General features: G+C 51.7%; 1 protein-coding gene across 4 annotated transcripts; it reads right to left on the bottom strand.

Moving 5' to 3' along the window:
- Window positions 1-6: 6 nt before the first annotated feature.
- On the bottom strand, window positions 7-26,140 carry RASL12 (RAS like family 12). Of its 4 annotated transcripts, none has more exons than XM_075575320.1 (6): window positions 25,944-26,140; window positions 21,266-21,392; window positions 19,075-19,131; window positions 17,136-17,209; window positions 2,885-3,075; window positions 7-874 (listed from the first exon to the last, which is right to left on the bottom strand). In XM_075575320.1, the coding sequence occupies exons 2-6, from the start codon at window positions 21,387-21,389 to the stop codon at window positions 487-489; spliced, it is 834 nt and encodes a 277-aa protein (XP_075431435.1). In that variant the 5' UTR covers window positions 21,390-21,392; window positions 25,944-26,140; the 3' UTR covers window positions 7-486. The 4 variants fall into 4 exon arrangements, with proteins under 4 accessions (XP_075431435.1, XP_075431434.1, XP_075431433.1 ...); XM_075575319.1 differs by lacking the exon at window positions 25,944-26,140 and adding an exon at window positions 25,492-25,705; XM_075575318.1 differs by lacking the exon at window positions 25,944-26,140 and adding an exon at window positions 24,540-25,482.
- Window positions 26,141-26,530: the final 390 nt, after the last annotated feature.

Genomic DNA, 26,530 nt, shown 5'->3' with positions numbered 1-26,530 from the left:
GAGGCAACAAGAAAGACGATCCATACAAAGACACGGCAAAAACAATGCATTAAACCGCACAACCCCCAAAGGAAGACGCGACTTGTAGATGCAGCGTTTATATCTCCCCCCCCCCCCCACGTTTTCTTTCAACTGGCCTTTGAAGTAGTGAATAGATAGGCAACCATCACTTGGAAGAAACAGGAGCGGCCGCCGGGGATTTCCTCGGGAAGCGGCAGGTTTTCACTTCCTCGCTCACTGTATTGGGCGGGGCCTGGCTTTTAACCCCTTCACTGCCTGCTAGGTAGCGTCATCACTTCGGGACATAGTGAGGGTCTTGAACTTTATTTCCCGACGCCCGCTGCAGTTGCTGCAAGTTCTGCAATGTCAGCATTTGGACATACAATACATACAAATAGGAAATGTGTCCCTTGCATCATGTTGCCTATATATATGTATATACAGTATATATATATATATATACACACACACACACACATCCCGGTGCTAGAATATCTTGAAGCCCTTTAGCAGGGTGAGTGTCGGCGCTTTGCGCTTGCTTTGCGCTCGCGATGATTTCACGGTGACGAGTTTGGCCTGAGCCACGGAGGGGATCTCCTTGTAGCTGAGCGGCGAGAGGGTGCTGAGGGCGGGCAAGCCGTGGCGCGTGCTGGCCGCAGGGGGGGCGGTGGGAGGCAGGCCGAGGAGCGCCCTCTCCTCGCTGATGTAGAGCGCCGGTCTGGCCGCCGCAGAGCGCTCGCCTTCCTTCCTCACCTCTTGCACGACCTCGTGGAAAACGTGCTGCACCGACCGGAAATCGAGGCAGGCGGAAACCTCGCGGAACGCGCAACCGTAACGGGAGGCCAGCGCCGAGCCCTCTGTCTTACTGACCTGTCTGAGAGAGGACAGAGCTTGGGGTGATGCAGCACAGACAAGGCATCGCCCTATAACATGCGCAGGGTAGCCCCCATAAACAACCTGCTATAGGGGCAGACCCTCCCCGAGAAAAGGGAACAGAGGCCTGGATTCACCAAATTTCAATAAAGTGGAGATATTATCGAATTGTAAAAAAAAAATGTAGGGTGCATTAATAGCGAAAGAATAAGTAGGGATTCATCAATATTCTACGATCCTAAATAAAGCGCAAAGTGGAATAGTATGTTTCCTTATTTTGTCTACAAAAGTCGCGAGAACGGTAAAAATGGAGACGAAGTCGCGGACCTCCCCGCAAAGTGTACATGTCCCGGACACGAGATTTAAACAATGCAGGGAGATACCCGCACCTTATACTGGGGCCTGTAACTCGGGAAGCAGGGGGTCCCCGGGGCTGAAATTAATGCAGTCCTGCTCCGGAGACCCCCTGCTTGAATACTGTGTTATTAAAATAAAAAGCAGCGCGCTCGCCTGTTAGAGGCGCGCCGGTGTGTTCAGCGCCAGCCTGGAGTAGGTGATAACAAAAAGTGGAGATAATAATAGTATAAATAGCATTTCTACTAAAATCAAAATCTGATGAATACTGTTTTTTTTTTACTATTTTTTACTTAAACTTGCTATCAAAATCTTTTTTAGAAAAATAATTTTTTAGAATCAATATTTTTAACGCACCCAAAAGAAGGCGCCGTACTGTCGGAGATATAACATTGATGTATTGAACCATAAAAATAACTCACATTTTTGGGAGATAAACTCGCATTTTTAGCTTATTGAAATTTGATGCATCCGGCCCTAAATGTCATGTTGGGTTGGTTACATGTTTAAGCAAATTAGACAAGTTTCAGTATTTTTAAACGTTGACTGTCTCAATAGTAACCAAGTGTTTGGGGCTTTAAATAATCTTTAATCTCTCTTGTGCTAACACTGCTCCGGGTTAATTCCTAATGCAGATTTTTACCCTGTTCTTTCATTTGGCTACCAACAACAGGACAGTTATTTGAACCTTTTTGCGGTTAGCGGGGGCCAGCATACGTGTCATCAAAGGGTTAAAGAGAATCTGGCAAACATTACTTGGCGTTGAAAGGAGCCATTCCCGCCTGGGAACCTGAATTCGGGACGTTCCCCGGAGCTGATCGGTGATCTCCCGACGTCCGGGGGAACTCCTGGTTCAAACCGAAAGATTCAAGATGGCGGCGGGCTCACCGCGCGCATAGCAAAGCCGCAATGTCATTGGGAAGATGATGTTCCGGCTTGCTATTGGTGACCCCCTACGGCCATGTATTAATTTTGCCGCCATATTTGTGCGTTTTTTGTTGTTGTTAAAACCGGCGCATCAAAAAAAAATACCTAGAGAATAAAATAAAGTTCGCAGGCGGGAGCGCTGCTTTAAGATAGAAAACAGAAACATACTTATTTAAATACAGGACGCAAATAAGTGAACCATTTACCTTCACCGAGAGGGGGGGGAAGTGAGCTTTTCGGAGGAAACACTGACAACTTGTTTAAAAAGACATTATTCGTGGTTCGTAACGTGGAACAGCCACTGAAGTCAGAAACCGCCCCGATTAGAGGCTGTGTTACAGCAGACAGAGCAGGAGAGGCTGAGAAAAACAGGACAGAGGAGCAGGAGAGAGAGAGAAGGCATCGGTCAGGATGAGAGATAAAGTGATACAGAGTATCACAAGCGGGAGCCAGAGGCGAAAAGAAAAATGATCTATTAGACCAGGGGTGGTCAACTCCAGTTCAAAAGGGCCACCAACAGCTCAGGAGATCCCTGCTTCAGCACAGGTGGTGCAGTATAAGACCGAGCCACTTGTTGAGCCACCTGTGCTGAAGCAGGGATATCCTGAAAACCTGACCTGTTGGGGGGTCTTGAGGACTGGAGTTGGCCGCCCCTGACTTAAATGCATTAACACTTTCAGTAGCGCACAGGATGTGCTTGTGACAATATGACGGTGTAGGGTTATTTCACCTGTATCGCTCCATGTCCTGCTTGGTCCCTAGCAGCAGGACAGGGCTCTCGTGCGGGGAGCCGCGGTTATGCAGGGAGATGATATCCAGGTACTGGCAGCAACCGTCATAGCTCTGCTTGTTATCGATGCTGTATACCACCACAAAGGCACTCGCCCAGTGCAAGTACCGCTCGGGATTCACTGGCCCGTCCTGGGGAAAGAGACAGAGAGAGGGAGATGGGGAGGAGAGAGAGGCATCGGGAGAGGGAGAGTGAGAAAGGGAGATGGGGAGAAGGAGAGAGGCTTCGGAGAGGGAGAGGGAGAGATGGGGAGGAAGAAAGAGGCATCGGGAGAGGGAGATGGGGAGGAGAGAGAGGCATCGGGAGAGGGAGAGTGAGAGATGGGGAGGAAGAGAGGCATCAGGAGAGGGAGATGGGGAGGAGAGAGAGGGAGAGGGAGAGTGAGAGATGGGGAGGAAGAGAGAGGCATCGGGAGAGGGAGATGGGGAGAGGGAGAGAGGCATCGGGAGAGGGAGAGTGAGAGATGGGGAGAAGGAGAGAGGGAGAGTGAGAGATGGGGAGAAGGAGAGAGGGAGAGATGGGGAGAAGGAGAGAGGCATCAGAGAGGGAGAGGGAGAGAGGGAGATGAGGAGAAGGATAGAGGTATCGGGAGAGGGAGAGTGAGATGGGGAGAAGGATAGAGGTATCGGGATAGTGAGAGTGAGAGATGGGGAGAAGGAGAGAGGGAGAGTGAGAGATGGGGAGAAGGAGAGAGGCATCAGAGAGGGAGAGGGCGAGATGGGGAGAAGGAGAGAGGCATCAGAGAGGGAGAGTGAGAGATGGGGAGAAGGAGAGAGGGAGAGTGAGAGATGGGGAGAAGGAGAGAGGCATCAGAGAGGGAGAGGGAGAGATGGGGAGAAGGAGAGAGGCATCAGAGAGGGAGAGGGAGATGGGGAGAAGGATAGAGGTATCGGGAGAGTGAGAAAGGGAGATGGGGAGAAGGAGAGAGGCTTCGGAGAGGGAGAGGGAGAGATGGGGAGGAAGAGAGAGGCATCGGGAGAGGGAGATGGGGAGGAGAGAGAGGCATCGGGAGAGGGAGAGTGAGAGATGGCGAGAGGGAGAGAGGCATCAGAGAGGGAGAGTGAGAGAGGGAGATGGGGAGAAGGTAGAGGTATCGGGAGAGGGAGAGTGAGATGGGGAGAATGATAGAGGTATCGGGAGAGGGAGAAAAGGGGAGAGCGAGAGAGGGGGATGGAGAGGAGAGAGGTATCGGTAGAGGGAGAAAAGGGGAGAGTGAGAGAGGGAGGTGGAGAGGGGCAGAGCGAGAGAACAAGAAAGGATGAGTGAGGTGGAGAGGGGGAGGGAGAGAGAGCGAGAGAGGAAGAGAGATGGGTAGAAGAAAAGAGGCATTGGGAGAGGGAGAGAGTGAGAGAGAAGGGGAGAGTGAGAGGGAGGGGGAGAGAGGGGGAGAGTGAGATGGATATGGGGAGAGGGGAGTGAAAGAGAGAGAGGATATTGAGAGGGGGAGAGTGAAAGAGCAAGAGAAGGTGAGAGATAGAGGGAGATGGTGAGAGAGAGGATGAGAGAGAGGGTGTGTGAGAGAGGGAGAGGGTGTGTGAGAGAGAGGGAGAGGGTGAGAGACAGCGGGGGAGGGAGACAGAGAGAGGGTGAGAGAAAGAGTGGGTGAGGAAGAGAGAGAGGGAGAGGGTGAGAGAGGATGAGAGAGGGAAAGGGTGAGAGAGACGTGGGTAATCAGATTGCTCACATGACTCAGACCGTGAGCCACCAAGGTTTATAGCGAGGTTTATAGCGAGGTTTATAACGAGGTTTATAACGAGGTTTATTGTGAGGTTTATAACGAGGTTTATAGCGAGGTTTATAGTGAGGTTTATAACGAGGTTTATAGCGAGGTTTATAACGAGGTTTATAGCGAGGTTTATAGTGAGGTTTATAGTGAGGTTTATAACGAGGTTTATAGCGAGGTTTATAGCGAGGTTTATAACGAGGTTTATAGTGAGGTTTATAACGAGGTTTATAACGAGGTTTATAACGAGGTTTATAGCACCTCAGACCTGGCAGAGATTTTGACACTAAGAAAAGAGGAATAAAATGACAGATCGAGGCTCTGAATTTGGTGCCTCCGTTACAATGTGTGTGTCGCTTCTTACACACCCCAAACCCCAAGCGGAGAGACACAGGGCAAAGTACATGAAATATACCCCCTTACTCTGACGCGGGATGGAAAAGCCTCTCCTAGAGTCAATTTAACACCAACACCGGCTGTGCACAGAAGCAACTTGTCTTACTACGCACGGCTCAGTCTCAGTTAGGCCTCAAAGCCAGGATCAGTTTATTACGCACTTCTGTCAGTTCCACAAAGCTCAATGAATAAGTCACATTATAATGACCCAACAGTCCAGGGTCAACCTTAGAACTTCTGTGTGGTTTCCGTGGCTTGGCTTTGCATTTTGAGTCCTTAAACAAGGTTAGCACGCTCGCCCTCGCTGTGACTGAGCTGGGACAGTACGGGCCCTCGCTGTGACTGGGCTGGGACAGTACGGGCCCTCGCTGTGACTGGGCTGGGACAGTACGGGCCCCTGCTGTGACTGAGCTGGGACAGTACGGGCCCTCGCTGTGACTGAGCTGGGACAGTACGGGCCCTCGTTGTGACTGAGCTGGGACAGTACGGGCCCTCTCTGTGACTGAGCTGGGACAGTACGGGCCCTCGCTGTGACTGAGCTGGGACAGTACGGGCCCTCGCTGTGACTGAGCTGGGACAGTACGGGCCCTCGCTGTGACTGAGCTGGGACAGTACGGGCCCTCTCTGTGACTGAGCTGGGACAGTACGGGCCTCGCTGTGACTGAGCTGGGACAGTACGGGCCCTCGCTGTGACTGAGCTGGGACAGTACGGGCCCTCGCTGTGACTGAGCTGGGACAGTACGGGCCCTCGCTGTGACTGAGCTGGGACAGTACGAGCCCTCGCTGTGACTGAGCTGGGACAGTACGGGCCCTCGCTGTGACTGAGCTGGGACAGTACGGGCCCTCGCTGTGACTGAGCTGGGACAGTACGGGCCCTCGCTGTGACTGGGCTGGGACAGTACGGGCCCTCGCTGTGACTGAGCTGGGATAGTACGGGCCCTCGCTGTGACTGGGCTGGGACAGTACGGGCCCCTGCTGTGACTGAGCTGGGACAGTACGGGCCCTCGCTGTGACTGAGCTGGGATAGTACGGGCCCTCGCTGTGACTGAGCTGGGACAGTACGGGCCCTCGCTGTGACTGAGCTGGGACAGTACGGGCCCTCGCTGTGACTGAGCTGGGACAGTACGGGCCCTCGCTGTGACTGAGCTGGGATAGTACGGGCCCTCGCTGTGACTGAGCTGGGACAGTACGGCCCTCGCTGTGACTGAGCTGGGACAGTACGGGCCCTCGCTGTGACTGAGCTGGGACAGTACGGGCCCTCGCTGTGACTGAGCTGGGACAGTACGGGCCCTCGCTGTGACTGAGCTGGGACAGTACGGGCCCTCGCTGTGACTGAGCTGGGACAGTACGGGCCCTCGCTGTGACTGAGCTGGGACAGTACGGGCCCTCGCTGTGACTGAGCTGGGACAGTACGGGCCCTCGCTGTGACTGAGCTGGGACAGTACGGGCCCTCGCTGTGACTGAGCTGGGATAGTACGGGCCCTCGCTGTGACTGAGCTGGGACAGTACGGGCCCTCGCTGTGACTGAGCTGGGACAGTACGGGCCCTCGCTGTGACTGAGCTGGGACAGTACGGGCCCTCGCTGTGACTGGGCTGGGACAGTACGGGCCCTCGCTGTGACTGAGCTGGGACAGTACGGGCCCTCGCTGTGACTGAGCTGGGACAGTACGGGCCCTCGCTGTGACTGAGCTGGGACAGTACGGGCCCTCGCTGTGACTGAGCTGGGACAGTACGGGCCCTCGCTGTGACTGAGCTGGGATAGTACGGGCCCTCGCTGTGACTGAGCTGGGACAGTACGGGCCCTCGCTGTGACTGAGCTGGGACAGTACGGGCCCTCGCTGTGACTGGGCTGGGACAGTACGGGCCCTCGCTGTGACTGAGCTGGGACAGTACGGCCCTCGCTGTGACTGAGCTGGGATAGTACGGGCCCTCGCTGTGACTGAGCTGGGACAGTACGGGCCCTCGCTGTGACTGAGCTGGGACAGTACGGGCCCTCGCTGTGACTGAGCTGGGACAGTACGGGCCCTCGCTGTGACTGAGCTGGGACAGTACGGGCCCTCGCTGTGACTGAGCTGGGACAGTACGGGCCCTCGCTGTGACTGAGCTGGGACAGTACGGGCCCTCGCTGTGACTGGGCTGGGATAGTACGGGCCCCCACTGTGACTGAGCTGGGACAGTACGGGCCCTCGCTGTGACTGAGCTGGGACAGTACGGGCCCTCGCTGTGACTGAGCTGGGACAGTACGGGCCCTCGCTGTGACTGAGCTGGGACAGTACGGGCCCTCGCTGTGACTGAGCTGGGACAGTACGGGCCCTCGCTGTGACTGAGCTGGGACAGTACGGGCCCTCGCTGTGACTGAGCTGGGACAGTACGGGCCCTCGCTGTGACTGGGCTGGGACAGTACGGGCCCTCGCTGTGACTGAGCTGGGACAGTACGGGCCCTCGCTGTGACTGAGCTGGGACAGTACGGGCCCTCGCTGTGACTGAGCTGGGACAGTACGGGCCCTCGCTGTGACTGAGCTGGGACAGTACGGGCCCTCGCTGTGACTGAGCTGGGACAGTACGGGCCCTCGCTGTGACTGAGCTGGGACAGTACGGGCCCTCGCTGTGACTGGGCTGGGACAGTAACAGTACGGGCCCTCGACTGTGACGGAGCTTGGGACAGTACGGGGCCCCTCGCTGTGACTGAGCTGGGACAGTACAGGCCCTCGCTGTGACTGAGCTGGGACAAGTACGGGCCCTCGCTGTGACTGAGCTGGGACAGTACGGGGCCCTCGCTGTGACTGAGCTGGGACAGTACGGGCCCTCGCTGTGACTGAGCTGGGATAGTACGGGCCCTCGCTGTGACTGAGCTGGGACAGTACGGGCCCTCGCTGTGACTGAGCTGGGACAGTACGGGCCCCCGTCGACTGGTGACGGGCCCTGGACTGGCCTGGGACAGGTACGGGCCCTCGCTGTGACTGAGCTGGGACAGTACGGGCCCTCGCTGTGACTGAGCTGGGACAGTACGGCCCTCGCTGTGACTGAGCTGGGACAGTACGGGCCCTCGCTGTGACTGGCTGGGACAGTACGGGCCCCTGTGTGTGACTGGCTGGACAGTAAGGCCCTCGTGTGACTGAGCTGGGACAGTACGGGCCCTCGCTGTGACTGAGCTGGGACAGTACGGGCCCTCGCTGTGACTGAGCTGGGACAGTACGAGGCCCTCGCTGTGACTGAGCTGGGACAGTACGGGCCCTCGCAGTGGACTGAGCTGGGACAGTACGGGCCCTCGCTGTGACTGAAGCTGGGACAGTACGGGCCCTCGCTGTGACTGAGCTGGGACAGTACGTGGCCCTCGCTGTGACTGAGCTGGGATAGTACGGGCCCTCGCTGTGACTGAGCTGGGACAGTACGGGCCCCCTGCTGTGACTGAGCTGGGACAGTACGGGCCCCTCGCTGTGACTGAGCTGGGACAGTACGGGGCCCTCGCTGTGACTGAGCTGGGACAGTACGGGCCCTCGCTGTGACTGTGCTGGGACAGTACGGGCCCTCGCTGTGACTGAGCTGGGACAGTACGGGCCCTCGCTGTGACTGAGCTGGGACAGTACGGGCCCTCGCTGTGACTGAGCTGGGGACAGTACGGGCCCTCGCTGTGACTGAGCTGGGACAGTACGGGCCCTCGCTGTGACTGAGCTGGGACAGTACGGGCCCTCGCTGTGACTGAGCTGGAGTACGGGCCCTAGGAGACTGAGCGGGACGTACGGGCCCTCGTGACTGAGCTGGGACAGTACGGGCCCTCGCTGTGACTGAGCTGGGACAGTACGGGCCCCTCGCTGTGACTGGCTGGGATAGTACGGGCCCTCGCTGTGACTGGGCTGGGACAGTACGGGCCCTCGCTGTGACTGAGCTGGGACAGTACGGGCCCTCGCTGTGACTGAGCTGGGACAGTACGGGCCCTCGCTGTGACTGAGCTGGGACAGTACGGGCCCTCGCTGTGACTGAGCTGGGACAGTACGGGCCCTCGCTGTGGACTGAGCTGGGACAGTACGGGCCCTCGGCTGTGACTGAGCTGGGACAGTACGGGCCCTCGCTGTGACTGAGCTGGGACAGTACGGGCCCTCGCTGTGACTGAGCTGGGACAGTACGGGCCCTCGCTGTGACTGAGCTGGGGACAGTACGGGCCCTCGCTGTGACTGAGCTGGGACAGTACGGCCCTCGCTGTGACTGAGCTGGGACAGTACGGGCCTCGCTGTGACTGAGCTGGGACAGTACGGGCCCTCGCTGTGACTGGGCTGGGACAGTACGGGCCCTCGCTGTGACTGAGGCTGGGACAGTACGGGCCCTCGCTGTGACTGAGCTGGGACAGTACGGGCCCTCGCTGTGACTGAGCTGGGACAGTACGGGCCCTCGCTGTGACTGAGCTGGGGACAGTACGGGCCCTCGCTGTGACTGAGCTGGGACAGTACGGGCCCTCGCTGTGACTGAGCTGGGACAGTACGGGCCCTCGCTGTGACTGAGCTGGGACAGTACGGGCCCTCGCTGTGACTGAGCTGGGACAGTATGGGCCCTCGCTGTGACTGAGCTGGGACAGTACGGGCCCCAACTGTGACTGAGCTGGGACAGTACGGGCCCTCGCTGTGACTGAAGCTGGGACAGTACGGGCCCTCGCTGTGACTGAGCTGGGACAGTACGGGCCCTCGCTGTGACTGAGCTGGGACAGTACGGGGCCCTCGCTGTGACTGAGCTGGGACAGTACGGGCCCATCGCTGTGACTGAGCTGGGGACAGTACGGGCCCCTCGCTGTGACTGAGCTGGGGACAGTACGGGCCCTCGCTGTGACTGAGCTGGGACAGTACGGGCCCTCGCTGTGACTGGGCTGGGACAGTACGGGCCCTCGCTGTGACTGAGCTGGGACAGTACGGGCCCTCGCTGTGACTGAGCTGAGCATTACCGGCTCCTGTCAAAGTCCTGAACATTTTGTTTTTAATTCACTTCTAAGGCCCCTTTGAATTTGGCCGAGGCTCTGATTAACAGGTTCAATGTCCAGCCTGAAAGCGCACACAGGAGCACTTTGTCTTATCTCCTGCACAGAGGTCAGTGAGGTCACAGACTGTTTGTTATCAAAGACCAGAGGGAAGCAGGTACAGTAAGATCAAATTAACCGCTTGTGTGCCAAAGGGGCCTGCCATGTATTGCTGCCAGAGTTACACGAACGATGGCTGAGTTATAAAGCACTTCCCAGAACAGTTACAGGGGGCCTGTATTTAGGGGAGCCTGGCAAATAATTTTATATATATATGTATGTATGTCTTTATTTATATAGCGCCCTCTGGGCACATAGCGCTTTTCAATACACGTGACATAATATTATAACACAATGGGAATAATCGCTTCAGGCAAAACAATAGGAAGGGAGTCCCTGCCCGAAGAGCTTACAATCTAAGTGGTAAGTGGGGAGAACTTACATAGACAGTAGGAGGGCGTTCTGGTAAGTGCGTCTGCAGGGGGCCAAGTTCAGTGCATGTGAGGTGTATAGTATCAGCCACGGAGCTACTCATATGCTGCGTTAAAGAAAAGTGTTTTAAGGTCCTAAAGGTGGATAGAGAGGGTGCTGGTCGGGTGTTGAGGGGAAGGGCATTCCAGTGGTGTGGGGCAGTCAGTGAGAGGTTTAAGGTGGGAGAGGGCTTTAGACAAAAAAGGAGCAGAGAGAAGACATCCTAGAGCAGAACGCAAGAGTCGGGCTCGTGCAGAGTGAGAAATTAGGGTGAGATGTAAGGAGGGGCAGGGGAGGGTATAGTGAGATATTAGGGAGAGATGTAAGGAGGGCAGAGGAGGGTATAGTGAGATATTAGGGTGAGATGTAAGGAGGGCAGAGGAGGGTATAGTGAGATATTAGGGAGAGATGTAAGGAGGGGCAGAGGAGGGTATAGTGAGATATTAGGGTGAGATGTAAGGAGGGTCAGAGGAGGGTATAGTGAGATATTAGGGGGAGATGTAAGGAGGGGCAGAGGAGGGTATAGTGAGAAATTAGGGTGAGATGTAAGGAGGGGCAGGGGAGGGTATAGTGAGATATTAGGGAGAGATGTAAGGAGGGGCAGAGGAGGGTATAGTGAGATATTAGGGTGAGATGTAAGGAGGGTCAGAGGAGGGTATAGTGAGATATTAGGGGGAGATGTAAGTAGGGGCAGAGGAGGGTATAGTGAGATATTAGGGTGAGATGTAAGGAGGGGCAGAGGAGGGTATAGTGAGATATTAGGGTGAGATGTAAGGAGGGCAGAGGAGGGTATAGGGATATATTAGGGTGAGATGTAAGGAAGGGCAGAGGGGGGTATAGTGAGATATTAGGGTGAGATCTAAGGAGGGGCAGAGGAGGGTATAGGGAGATATTAGGTGAGATGTAAGAAGGGGCAGAGGAGGGTATAGTGGGATATTAGGGTGAGATGTAAGGAGGGGCAGAGGAGGGTATAGTGAGATATTAGGGTGAGATGTAAGGAGGGTCAGAGGAGGGTAATAGTGAGATATTAGGGTGAGATGTAAGGAGGGGCAGAGGGGGGTATAGTGAGATATTAGGGTGAGATGTAAGGAGGGGCAGAGAGGAGGGTATAGTGAGATATTAGGGTGAGATGTAAGTAGGGGCAGGGGAGGGTATAGTGAGATATTAGGGTGAGATGTAAGGAGGAGCAGAGGAGGGTATAGTGAAATATTAGGGTGAGATGTAAGGAGGGTCAGAGGAGGGTATAGTGAGATGTAAGTAGGGGCAGAGGAGGGTATAGTGAGATATTAGGGTGAGATGTAAGGAGGGGCAGAGGAGGTATAGTGAGATATTAGGGTGAGATGTAAGGAGGGGCAGAGGAGGGTATAGTGAGATATTAGGGTGAGATGTAAGGAGGAGCAGAGGAGGGTATAGTGAGATATTAGGGTGAGATGTAAGGAGGAGCAGAGGAGGGTATAGTGAGATATTAGGGTGAGATGTAAGTAGGGGCAGAGGAGGGTATAGGGAGATATTAGGGTGAGAGCTAAGGTGGAGCAGAGGAGTGTATAGTGAGATATTAGGGTGAGCTGTAAGGAGGGGCAGAGGAGGGTATAGTGAGATATTAGGGTGAGATGTAAGGAGGGGCAGAGGAGGGTATAGTGAGATATTAGGGTGAGATGTAAGGAGGGGCAGAGGAGGGTATAGTGAGATATTAGGGTGAGATGTAAGGAGGGGCAGAGGAGGGTATAGTGAGATATTAGGGTGAGATGTAAGGAGGGGCAGAGGAGGGCTATAGGGAGATATTAGGGTGAGATGTAAGGAGGAGCAGAGGAGTGTAAAGTGAGATATTAGGGTGAGATGCAAGGAGGGGCAGAGAAGGGTATAGTGAGATATTAGGGTGAGATGTAAGGAGGGGCAGAGGAGGGTATAGGGAGATATTAGGGTGAGATGTAAGGAGGGGCAGATGAGGGTATAGTGAGATATTAGGGTGAGATGTAAGGAGGGGCAGAGGAGGGTATAGTGAGATATTGGGGTGAGATGTAAGGAGGGGCAGAGGAGGGTATAGTGAGATATTAGGGTAGATGTGAGGGGCAGAGGAGGGTATAGTGAGATATTAGGGTGAGATGTAAGGAGGGGCAGAGGAGGGTATAGTGAGATATTAGGGTAAGATGTAAGGAGGGGCAGAGGAGGGTATAGTGAGATATTAGGGTGAGATGTAAGGAGGGGCAGAGGAGGGTAGAGTGAGATATTAGGGTGAGATGTAAGGAGGGGCAGTGGAGGATATAGGAGATATTAGGGTGAGATGTAAGGAGGGGCAGAGGAGGATATAGGAGATATTAGGGTGAGATGAAAGGAGGGGCAGAGGAGTGTATAATGAGATATTAGGGTGAGATGTAAGGAGGGGCAGTGGAGTTTATAGTGAGATATTAGGGTGAGATGTAAGGAGGGGCAGAGGAGGGAGTAGCCGTAAATATTCTCTAAAATATAAACACTATCCCGAGTAATTAACAACAACAAAAGTTGAAAATTAATAGATAAAACCTGACCTAATAATGATGTACACCTGGAATAACAAGACACACAAATGTAACACTACCCGCAGTGCGACCCTAAACCTGGCTCTAGAAATATATGTAGCACCCTACTAGAAATCCCCTTTCCCTGCATGTCAGCCCTGGTAGCTGCAGCAGTGCCGGGGTTAAGTCCTCACAAGGCTAAAGCCAGATCACACAGGATGCTACGCTTATGTGCGTGCGCACGTTTGTCGCTCTTTGATGCTAGTGGATGAGAGTTGTCACACTAGAAACTGCTTGTGGCGGCAAAGTACAGCGTTGACGCTGCGACATTTTGCCGCCACAACCCAAATTGACATTTGGGGCTGCAGTCGCGTCACGTGAGCTGGTTCAGCCAATAAAGGCGAACCAGGTCCGTGACGTGTTCGTCACACCGCCTCCGCCACACCCCCGAACGGCGCGACCCAACTCCTGCAGATTGAGCACAGAACGCTAGGCTGCAGGAGCGCGCGGGACGTAGCAGCCAATCTGAGCTCGGCCTTAGACGTGTGTTAGTTCTATAATGTTGCACTTCCCAGGCACACAGTGGGGGTGCGCTAGGTTTTCTGGGATGTTGCAGAGGCCCCCGCGTTTCCCCGAAGGCATTTAAAATAAATGCCGGGGATCGCGTGAGGCCTCTGTAACTCTTAACTTACCTTAGTTCCAACGACGCGTCTCCATGGCAACCGGTGTTGAATGACGCCGCAGGCTCATGAGACATCGCGGGTCGTGCGGGGGGAGGGGTGGGTGTTGCGAGCCGGAGGAGAAAGGAGAAACGGGGGCGCATGAAGGTAAGTTTGCGCACCCCTGTGCGTGCGGGTCACCTGCCTAGTGGTGTGACCAAGTGGCAACAGTTAATCTGGCCAGATACTGGGGCAGAATGTTAGCCACGCCCTGGGTATAAAAGGTTGGGTTCTTCCAATTTGTATCCAGACCTCCAGGGGACCACAGACCCCAATAACCATCAGGGTGGTCTCCAGGCTGCCCTGGCCTGTGAGGCAGGTAAGGGCCTATATATATATATATAGTAGCACAATATATATAGTAGCACAACTAAAAGTGTGTGTGGATTATATATATATATATATATATATATATATAAATATATAAGAAAAAAAAGCGCCAAATCCTAGTGCATTACTGTGCAAAAATCGATATATTTAATTCCCAAAAATCTCAATAAAAATGAACTCACAAACATAAAACAATTAAAAGCATTGTATGAGTAATACTCATGCTCCTAGGACCAGGAAACGCTGCTTTGCTGTTGAAGTCCCTCCGTGGCTCCACTGGAACAGATAGCTGCCTCCGTTGTTCACTGCCTGCAGGAACTGACGAATCAGGCACTCCACGATGGTCTCTCCCCCGGTGCACACCAACCAGTTGCTTTTTAGTTCCCACCGGGGACGGTTTGAAGTCGCGGACCAGCGGATGACGTCACGGGAACCGTTCTTAATACCGGACCGGTATAGATATTCAGCAGTTCAATTGCAAGCGTTGAAAAGTCCACTGCACACCTTCCCTACGCGTTTCATCTGATTAACAGACTTCTTCAGGGGATCCGTAGGGAAGGTGTGCAGTGGACTTTTCAACGCTTGCAATTGAACTGCTGAATATCTATACCGGTCCGGTATTAAGAACGGTTCCCGTGACGTCATCCGCTGGTCCGCGACTTCAACCGTCCCCGGTGGGAACTAAAAAGCAACTGGTTGGTGTGCACGGGGGAGAGACCATCGTGGAGTGCCTGATTCGTCAGTTCCTGCAGGCAGTGAACAACGGAGGCAGCTATCTGTTCCAGTGGAGCCACGGAGGACTTCAACAGCAAAGCAGCGTTTCCTGGTCCTAGGAGCATGAGTATTACTCATACAATGCTTTTAATTGTTTTATGTTTGTGAGTTCATTTTTTATTGAGATTTTTGGGAATTAAATATATCGATTTTTGCACAGTAATGCACTAGGATTTGGCGCTTTTTTTTCTTATATTTTTCTATGCAGGTGGAGAGGGAGGTCGTTGTGCCCTTTTAAGAAGCTGCCGGTTGATCCTAAAAGTGCTTCTGTCACTCCCCAATTATTGGACCTATTTGTTGGACTCTAGAGGACTATCTGCAATTAGCAGATTAAGGCAAAGTTCACAGCACCACACATTTTTTTGTATAATTGTATGTTTTAGCTTTTTTTATATCAGACATTCACAGTGCACTTTTGGTATATGAATTGATTTCACTATTCAGGATTTATTATAGTAGCATTCATTATATTGATTTATTAATAATTTGTTTATCTATTTATGATTTTTATCAGTTAATTCAATTTTATATATCCTATATTTCTGGTTTTCCACACACAAGCGCAGACCCTCATTGTATATATATATATATATATATATATATATATATATATAATATATATATATATATAATCCACACACACTTTTAGTTGTGCTACTAACTCTCACATTTCCACACCCCCCACACCATTTATATCCGCTCCCACTCCACACACACCTTTTGTAAAGCACTGTATATACTGTGGGCTCTCCATTCATTTTTATTCACACTGATACACATACACACTCTTTCTTCACTTGCTTTCAGGAACCTTTTGACACCTCCAGCCATAAAACACATCCACACCGGGGGAAGGACCAGCACAGATAACATTCCAAGAGACACTGTTTATAAGTATACCCTTTGCTTGCTTCATTCATTGTAACATCGCCGGAAGAAGAGATCAGTGTATCTCGAAAGCTCGCACAAATAAAAGCATTTTGTTAGCCACAGAACGGTATCATCTATTTATTTTTTGATTATTGAAGCTCGGCTAACACGATACTGATACATATATATATATATATATATATATATATATATATATATATATATACCTACATATATATATACCTACATTGTTGTAGCAAGCAATCCATTCCCTGGGGTAAGTAGGGACCTGGGGTGGATCTATGTTGGGTTCCATTCTGAGGATTTAAGTAGGGATCAGGGAGGGTCTTACTCTCAATGCAAGAGATAATGGATGTGTGTGTACAACTGCTGAAAACCAGTCCCATTGTTATGGACTACGCTGCTGCTCTGAATAAAGGCAAGTTACAAAGTTTCTGGCGCCCTCTTCTGTTCACTGGCCACCCTTACACAAGCTGACACGAACTCACCATCAACCCTGCGAGGTATAAGGCCGCGGCCAGGGTGTAGAGACGCGCGTGTGCGCGCTCGGCACGTTTAAATACATTCTACCAGATGGACACGTCCACGGTGCTGTTGTGTGCGCACGTGTGCTTGGACCAGAGCTGTGCTTTGGGAGATAATCAAATTTGTTTTTTTCAGTGCGTCACGTGACCAGGTAAGAGCCAATGAGAGCACAGCAGTCACACCAACCAATCAGATGGAGCTGAGGATGTGAGGTGCCCAACCCCCCCAACCCCGAGCACAAACACACAGTGAGGAGGACACCCAATCGCTCCTGCAGATCGTGATGTCACGCCTCGTAAGCGTGCGTCTCTACACCCTGGCCGCAGCCTAAGGTGCATCCACGCTGTCACTGAGCGTGCTTGGCGCGATCACGTCAGTGATTCCCAATAAGTACGGCCACGCTCACGCGGCGCACGTGCACGGACGCTCTCCAAAGCTCGGCGCTTGGAGAGACATGGAAATTTTATTTCCAAGAGCTGAGAATGGTCACATGACCCTTCTGTAACCAATGAAAATGCACCAATCATAAACCAATCACAGCAGCCCTTAGCCCTTCAACCCCCCCCTCCCTTAAACGCCAAGCCCCCCCTGCTTCTGCTCTAAAATTATTGAAGGACAGCCGAGCACTCATGCTTGGAGAGTTGGTGAGGTCACCGCTCTCAAGCATGAGCGCGCTCATTGGCAGCGTGGCCGCAGCCTAAGGTGGCCTCTGAGCTAATAGACCCTTTTGTTAACCATTCATTTTTACATGTACAACCTATCCCTGCTGCCGGGGGGGGGGGGGGGATAGGGGTGATACATATATAGTGTATATATAGGTCAGGCTGGCCCCTGACACTCAATGTTCTGAGCTGTTCTCACCCACCTTATCTGCTGTGTCCATAACTCGTACCAGAACTGGCTGCTGGTCTACAACTTCCTCCGAGGTGTACGTGTCCTCTGCAACACAAACATGTAGCACCAGTGAAAGGACGCCGGAGAACAGCACTTTCTATGGGGTTCTACATCCAAACCCTTTACCGACGCTGGGTCACCATTTCAAGCATGGACATCTGCCCAGGGAAAGCATCGAGGGCAGGGGTGGCCAACTCCAGTCCTCAGGGGCCACCAACAGGTCACGTTTTCGGGATATCCCGGCTTCAGCTCAGGTGACTGAGCCATTATGACTGAGCCACAGATTGAGCCACCTAAGCTGATGTGTGGCCTAATTTGATATGTGGCCCTTGAGGACTAGAGTTGTCCGCCCCTGACCCAGGGAGTCTCTTTGTTCACAGTGACTCCCTCACCATTGCTTTTGGGGGTGGCCTGAAATCAATAAGATTTGGGAGTCCCGAACCAGACAAATTGCCGTGGAACAAGAGTAAGAAACGACAGGTATGGAGCTTGAGTCCCAGGTCAGAGACCAGGGGACAGTTGGGTATATATCGGTTAAGTTTCATGGCCTCCATGGACCTCCAGCAAAGATCACCTTATGCTGCCCACATGTAACGGGTTATCTAAGGAAGGGTGGGAGGAAAAGGCCTGGGGTGTTTTGTTTCCGGCCACTTGCACTGGGTTCTGGGGGCATTTGCTGGCGAATTGTTCTCTATATTATAATTGTGGCTTGGGCCACACAGCCCACTGCGGTGGATTTTGAAACCTGGAGTTTCTTTTAACCCGTTTGGGTTTCAGTTCCGGGACCGTGACAGAGACCACATGTAGCACTAGCGGTTCTCGCACTAAGGGCAGCCAATATATTTTAGAATAAAATGTATCAAATATTATACCAAACTACTGCATTCTAACTAAGGGGGAATCATCTCCAGTCCTCAAGACCCCCCAACAGGTCAGGTTTTAAGGATATCCCTGCGTCAGCACAGGTGGTGCAGTCTTCGACTGAGCCACTGATTGAGCCACCTGTGCTGAAGCTGGGATATCTTTAAAACCCAACGTTTTGGGGGGTCTTGAGGACTGGAGTTGAGCCCCCCTGTTCTACCGAATTCCAACTAATTCCCATGCTGGTCGTTCTTCAGGCAGCCAGACAATAAAGCATTTACTAAGACATTTGTAGGCCGATTTATACCTGTACACATACATATTATCCCATGACTTCGGACCTTGTCGGCAGTGGAAGAGTTAGCCCATTTGGCTGGAAATGAATGTTCTGGATGTATTTCAACAGATGATGGAAAATGAATTACATTTGCTTGAGGGAACTCGGAGCGAAAAAAAAATCCGCACTGACTGTCTGGGCACTTTGCGCTTTTAGTACATGTCGGAATAAGATGCATATCTCTTTAATCTCGGCCATTAATCTGCCCGGATCCCTCAGCTGGCTTTTGTCACATTAATGAAGACAATTATTCCCATCAGATAGAGTCCAGATTCTCCTCCTCCGCTTGTCCGCCAACAATCCAAGATCTCTGGTCGTATTTCCTCAATATTTCCAAATGTGGGGGGGGGGGGGGGGGGGATTCCAGGGTGCAGGAAGCTGGGGGGGGGGGGATTCCATGGTGCAGGAAGCTGGGGGGGGGATTCCAGGGTGCAGGAAGCTGCGGGGGGGGGGGATTCCAGGGTGCAGGAAGCTGGGGGGGGGATTCCAGGGTGCAGGAAGCTGGGGGGGGGATTCCAGGGTGCAGGAAGCTGGGGGGGGGGGGATTCCAGGGTGCAGGAAGCTGGGGGAGGGGAGGATTCCAGGGTGCAGGAAGCTGGGAGAGACCGCCATGAAACAGCAGATTTTGACCCCTTAACTGCAGGAGAGGACAGCAATGCGCTGAGATTACAAACACACTTGAATGCTGAAGGGTCACACAGAGAATACTCACCCAGGAAAGGGTCATATTCACTTATAAACCGTCTGGTGAGAAACTTCACAGTCAGAGCTACATAACAAGGGGAGACAGCAGGTTATGTGTTACAGCTCGTGTTAGTAAAGTCTAGTCTGTATTATATATATATATATATATATATATATATATATATATATATATATATATATTCTTCCTTTGTGAAGCTGCCTGAGTGTCAAAAATATCAGTGTTTTTCAGAGAAGCAGAGGTCCCAAAATGGGGCCGTCGCGTCCATAATGGTGGCGTGCCTCCAGGGGGTACTTAATGTGCCTTCCTGTCCTTCCCCCCTCCCCCCACCATGAGGTTTGGTAGATTTGCGCGTGCACCAACAGGGGGAGGGGGCTAATGGGGAGGGCTATTTAAATCCTGCGCTTGCAGGACCTACTCACTGACCGTCTCAGTTTGTTAGGTGGGGTGTAAGTAAACCACGCAGTAGGCACACTAAGCCGTTAAGGTTAGATTTGATGGTTCCCCTAACGGTGTCCCTTTAATCTCTAAACCTTCAACTCACTTTGGGCACATTTAGTGTTGGATATGTGCACTGACAAATGTGTGCAATGTGTTGCATATGTGCAGTGTCAGATATGTGCAATGTGCTGGATATGTGCAATGTGTTGGATATGTGCAGTGTGCTGGATATGTGCAGTGTGCTGGATATGTGCAGTGTGCTGGATATGTGCAGTGTGCTGGATATGTGCAATGTGTTGGATATGTGCAGTGTCAGATATGTGCAGTGTGCTGGATATGTGCAGTGTGTTGGATATGTGCAGTGCGCTGGATATGTGCAGTGTCAGATATGTGCAGTGTCCTGGATATGTGCAGTGTGTTGGATATGTGCAGTGCGCTGGATATGTGCAGTGTCAGATATGTGCAGTGTGCAGGATATGTGCAGTGTGCTGGATATGTGCAATGTGTTGGATATGTGCAGTGTGTTGGATATGTGCAGTGCGCTGGATATGTGCAGTGTGCTGGATATGTGCAGTGTGTTGGATATGTGCAGTGCGCTGGATATGTGCAGTGCGCTGGATATGTGCAGTGTCAGATATGTGCAGTGTGCAGGATATGTGCAGTGTGCTGGATATGTGCAGTGTCAGATATGTGCAATGTGTTGGATATGTGCAGTGCGCTGGATATGTGCAGTGTCAGACATGTGCAGTGTGCTGGATATGTGCAGTGTCAGATATGTGCAATGTGTTGGATATGTGCAGAGTCAGATATGTGCAGTGTCGGATATGTGCAGTGTGCTGGATATGTGCAGTGCGCTGGATATGTGCAGTGTCAGATATGTGCATTGTGTTGGATATGTGCAGTGTCGGATATGTGCAGTGTCAGATATGTGCAATGTGTTGGATATGTGCAGTGCGCTGGATATGTGCAGAGTCAGATATGTGCAGTGTCTGGATATGTGCAGTGCGCTGGATATGTGCAGAGTCAGATATGTGCAGTGTGCTGGATATGTGCAATGTGTTGGATATGTGCAGTGCGCTGGATATGTGCAGTGTCAGATATGTGCAGTGTCTGGATATGGGCAGTGTGCTAGACACGTGCAGTGTCAGATATGTGCAGTGTGCTAGATATGTGCAGTGCCATTTGCATCCAATGTGCCTGTTTTATGCAGTGCTGGTCACATACAATGTGCTGTTTACATGCAGTGTGCAAGTTGCATGCTGTATGCCAGATACAGTATGTGCAGTGTCAGGTGCATGCAGTGTTCTGGCTGCACACATTGTGCTAGATATTTGAAGTGCCAGTTGCATTCAGGGTACTAGCCACATTCAGGGTGCTACTTGCATTCAGGGTGCTAGTTGCATGCAATGTTTTGGTGGCATGCAGCGTGCTGGTTGCATGAAGTATGATAAATATGTGCAGTACCAGTTGAATGCAGGGTGCGGGTTTGCAGGATGCGATTTGCATGGAGCGTGCTGGCTGCATTCAGGGGCAGGTTGCATGCAGTATGTGCGGGTTGCTTGCAGGGTGCGGGTTCCATGCAGGGTGTGGGTTTCATGTAGGGTTCCGGTTGCATGCAGTATGTGCGGGTTGCTTGCAGGGTGCGGGTTGCATGTAGGGTTCCGGTTGCATGCAGCGTGCTGGCTGCGTGCAGACTGCCAGTTGCATGCAGCGTGGGTACATCCAGTGATTCCTCAGGTCACTGTGGATTTTCTCTCACCTGATTTTCCGGCACCTCTGCACCCCAGCAGCACAATGTTACATTCTGAGTGCAGGCTGCGCTCGTTAACACTGGGGAAGGTAACAGCATTGAGGGCTCTGGGTTTCCCGAACATCGAGGACATCGTCTGCAGTTACCGAGAGGAAGATTCGGTTAGAAAAGGCGTGACAGTGTGACACCCGGGAGATAGGAGAGCTACAATGTGTCATGTCAGGAACACACTGCGTCACGCAGAACATACCGTATACCCCAGGGGAGACTCCAGCCCTCAAGGGCCACCAACAGGTTTTCAGGATATCCGAGCTGCAGCAGAGGTGGCTCAATCAGTCTCAGCTTCAGCACAAGTGGCTCTATTGAGATGATGCTATTGAGCCACCTGTGCTGAAGCAGGGATATCCTGACCTGTTTGTGGCTCTTAAAGACTGGAGTTGGCCATCCCTGGTATACTCACTGCGTCACACAACCCCCTGCACTGCACATATAGGCTGAGAAGGAACATGGCAGCAGCCATCACTTTCTGCCATTAACCCTTTCAGACAGGCACCCTGGAGTAGGAGTGAAAGGCATGTATTGTCTGTCACGTGTCACGGTGTCATAGGTAAGGCCACACCTGTTGGCTCATATGTTTTCCTATCTGTTATTTTGTCACTCTGTGGATGGAGGGACAGACTGAGCTATCTATTGGTCCCTTCTGTATGTCACTGTGTCACTGTGTCACTCTGTGGATGGAGGGACCGGCTCAGTGACCATAGTTCTGCATTATTGCTGTGTATAAGCAGAGTGTATAGGTAATATATGTAGCTGCCATACAATATGTACCAGTAGGTAGCAGGACAGAAAATTAGGCAGAATGTAACTTCTCCTCTCTCTCCAATGGAAATCGTCCTGTCATTCTCAGAACAGGGGTTCAATAGGAGCTTGTTAGGTGTCCAGTATGTTTCTCAGAACAGGACAGGAATCAGAGCACAGAACAGGAATCGGACACAGTACAGAGCAGGAATCAGACACAGTACAGAGCAGGAATCAGACACAGTACAGAGCAGGAATCAGATACAGTACAGAGCAGGAATCAGACACAGTACAGAGCAGGAATCAGACACAGTACAGAGCTTGAATCAGACACAGTACAGAGCAGGAATCAGACACAGTACAGAGCAGGAATCAGACACAATAGAGAGCAGGAATCGGACACAGTACAGAGCAGGAATCAGACACAGTACAGAGCAGGAATCAGACACAGTACAGAGCAGGAATCAGACACAGTACAGAGCAGGAATCAGACACAGTACAGAGCAGGAATCAGACACAATAGAGAGAAGGAATCAGACACAGTACAGAGCAGGAATCAGACACAGTACAGAGCAGGAATCAGACACAGTACAGAGCAGGAATCAGACACAATAGAGAGCAGGAATCGGACACAGTACAGAGCAGGAATCAGACACAGTACAGAGCAGGAATCAGAGCACAGTACAGAGCAGGAATTGGACACAGTACAGAGCAGGAATCAGACACAGTACAGAGCAGGAATCTGACACAGTACAGAGCAGGAATCGGACACAGTACAGAGCAGGAATCAGACACAGTACAGAGCAGGAATCAGACACAGTACAGAGCAGGAATCAGACACAGTACAGAGCAGGAATCGGACACAGTACAGAGCAGGAATCGGACACAGTACAGAGCAGGAATCGGACACAGTACAGAGCAGGAATCAGCACAGTACAGAGCAGGAATCAGACACAGTACAGAGCAGGAATTGGACACAGAGCAGGAATCAGACACAGTACAGAGCAGGAATCGGACACAGTACAGAGCAGGAATCGGACACAGTACAGAGCAGGAATCGGACACAGTACAGAGCAGGAATCGGACACAGTACAGAGCAGGAATCGGACACAGTACAGAGCAGGAATCGGACACAGTACAGAGCAGGAATCGGACACAGAACAGAGCAGGAATCGGACACAGTACAGAGCAGGAATCGGACACAGTACAGAGCAGAAATCTGACACAGTACAGAGCAGGAATCGGACACAGTACAGAGCAGAAATCGGACACAGTACAGAGCAGGAATCGGACACAGTACAGAGCAGGAATCGGACACAGTACAGAGCAGGAATCGGACACAGTACAGAGCAGGAATCGGACACAGTACAGAGCAGGAATCGGACACAGTACAGAGCAGGAATCAGACACAGTACAGAGCAGGAATCAGACACAGTACAGAGCAGGAATCAGACACAGTACAGAGCAGGAATCAGACACAGTACAGAGCAGGAATCAGACACAGTACAGAGCAGGAATCAGACACAGTACAGAGCAGGAATCAGACACAGTACAGAGCAGGAATCAGACACAGTACAGAGCAGGAATCAGACACAGTACAGAGCAGGAATCAGACACAGTACAGAGCAGGAATCAGACATAATACTGAGCAGGAATCAGACACAGTACAGAGCAGGAATAAGATACAGTACAGAGCAGGAATCGGACACAGTACAGAGCAGGAATCGGACACAGTACAGAGCAGGAATCGGACACAGTACAGAGCAGGAATCAGATACAGTACAGAGCAGGAATCAGACATAATACTGAGCAGGAATCAGACACAGTACAGAGCAGGAATCAGATACAGTACAGAGCAGAAATCGGACACAGTACAGAGCAGGAATCAGACACAGTACAGAGCAGGAATCAGACACAGTACAGAGCAGGAATCAGACATAATACTGAGCAGGAATCAGACACAGTACAGAGCAGGAATCAGATACAGTACAGAGCAGAAATCGGACACAGTACAGAGCAGGAATCAGACACAGTACAGAGCAGGAATCAGACACAGTACAGAGCAGGAATCAGACACAGTACCCTTCTAACATTGATGCAGAGAGAGAACACAAATGACTCCCAAACATCAGCTTCAAATCACAACAGAAAAGTGACATATTCACTAAGTGGTGCTCTGACAGACGATGCCGCACACTATTCTGGTGAATGGGCCATACGATGTCTCCTGGCCCCAGAGGGGATCTTATAGCATTGCTTAGTAAACACTGGCCATTAACCCTTGTGGTTATACATTTTCTGCTGCAAATTCATTTAACCCCGTCCCCGCGTCCTGATATAAAGTATAATTTCTCTTCCAAGCTGACAGCAGGATACACGGAGCGGGTTTAACCCTGTCTCTGCCGGAGAGGCCAGCACAGCACTGCATGCTTCATGTTGCATCTCAGTGCATACTGTATGTGAGGAATGTTAATGCAGAGCTCACCTTACAGGAGTGAGTGGGGAGAAAGGACAGATCTGTCTGCTCACAGAGCCTGGTATCCTCTTAGGCACAGGGAGAGCTGTATAAATCCATCAGGAAGGCTGCACTGGAAGCACATTGTCTGGGAGGAGGGTCAGAGGCAAGGGGCTGCCCCCAGGGCAGAGACACAAGGTGCTGACCCCAGGGCAGAGACAAAGGGTGCTGCCCCCAGGGCACAGAGGCAAGGTGCTACCCCCCAGGGCAGGCACAAGGTGCTACACCCCAGGGCAGAGACACAAGGTCCTGCCCCCCAGGGCAGAGACACAAGGTGCTGCCCCCCAGGGCAGAGAGGCAAGATGCTACCCCTCAGGGCAGAGAGGCAAGATGCTACCCCCAGGGCAGAGAGGCAAGATGCTACCCCTCAGGGCAGAGAGGCAAGATGCTACCCCCAGGGCAGAGAGGCAAGGTGCTACCCCCCAGGGCAGAGAGGCAAGGTCCTGCCCCCCAGGGCAGAGACACAAGGTCCTGCCCCCCAGGGCCGAGACACAAGGTGCTGCCCCCCAGGGCAGAGAGGCAAGATGCTACCCCCAGGGCAGAGAGGCAAGATGCTACCCCCAGGGCAAAGAGGCAAGATGCTACCCCCAGGGCAGAGAGGCAAGGTGCTACCCCCCAGGGCAGACAGGCAAGTGCTACCCCCCAGGGCAGACAGGCAAGGTGCTGTCAGATCCTCTATGACTTCCTCAGATGCTGCAGGAGCTGCTGCTTAATCCTCTGTAATTCTGGGCTTTCCACTGAGTTGCTGATGATCTCTCTGTTATCCCAGCACCAGCTGCCTCCTCTTCAACAGCTGGAGCACAAACACACACACACACACACACACACACACACACACACACACCTCCTCCCCTGTGTCTGCAGGTCCCTCCTAGATAAGTCTCAGTCAGAATGTGCTGTGTCTGAGGCTGCTGCTCCTCACCCCCCCATGTTTTCCAGCTTCTGTACCCCTCTGGTTTTGGGGGTGTCCCCTCTGATCTCCCCTCTTTGCTCTCCTGCAACTGTCTCTTGTGCTAGATCCAGAGGCTCCAGCTGTGCTGTGCTGGGGTTGTGTTTCTCTCTCCAGCTTGTTAGTGTTGCCAGGACTGTATTACTCAGTGGATATATATATATATGACATGCACATGAGCATACAGTAATATTTCCATTTGCTACAGTATTTCCATGCTTTACTGTGGAGGGTTTTTGTCACATTTTTTACCCACCATAACTTAACTAAGTGTGGTATATATATATATATATATATATATATATAGCGGGGAAGAAGACACAGCATGCCAAACATGAAGTACAAGAAGGTTTTAAAGAAACGGTTCAAGTGGCACTTTAAAATATATATGCAGCCTTTGATTACCTTTATTGACAACTAATTACCTAAACTGCGGATGGATAAATTCTCTGTGATCGATCAGCAAACTCCTGTTTCCCAGGGTTCACTAAATGTCCACCTTTCATTGTCAATCAATCCTTCTGTCAGTGTAGCTCAGCAGCTACAATGTATTCTTATATTACTAAGGTAACATTATCTATTGTTACAGTTTGCAGCTCAAACAGCTGGGAACATTGGCAATGGCAACAAATTACCACAAACAGGAAAGTGTTGCAAAGATCTTGCACTGCTGGGGAGGTGGCTAAAGCATGCTGTAGAAATCACAGGATGCTCAGTATATTAAAACTGATTAAAATGGTATTAAGAGTTGAATTTAAAAAAAATGTAGTAAGTTTTATCTAATGCTACAGAACAGGTTCATTTAAAACACACACACAGGGTATTGCTTGGATTGCTCCTTTAAAGTGCAAATATAAAAGGTACAACCTTTTCGGGGTCAACTCAGGATCCCTTCATCAGGGACGTGTGTGTGTGTGTGTGTGTGTGTGTGTGTGTGTGTGTGTGTGTGTGTGTGTGTGTGTGTGTGTATCCCTTGCTTTTTGTTACTGATGCTGCAGAGGGGATAAGAGAC

The sequence above is a fragment of the Ascaphus truei genome, chromosome 18 (assembly GCF_040206685.1).
Source record: "Ascaphus truei isolate aAscTru1 chromosome 18, aAscTru1.hap1, whole genome shotgun sequence".
Taxonomy (NCBI): Eukaryota; Metazoa; Chordata; class Amphibia; order Anura; family Ascaphidae; genus Ascaphus; species Ascaphus truei.
Note: the sequence above shows the minus strand (reverse complement) of the source record. Positions and strands in the feature narration are given on the sequence as shown.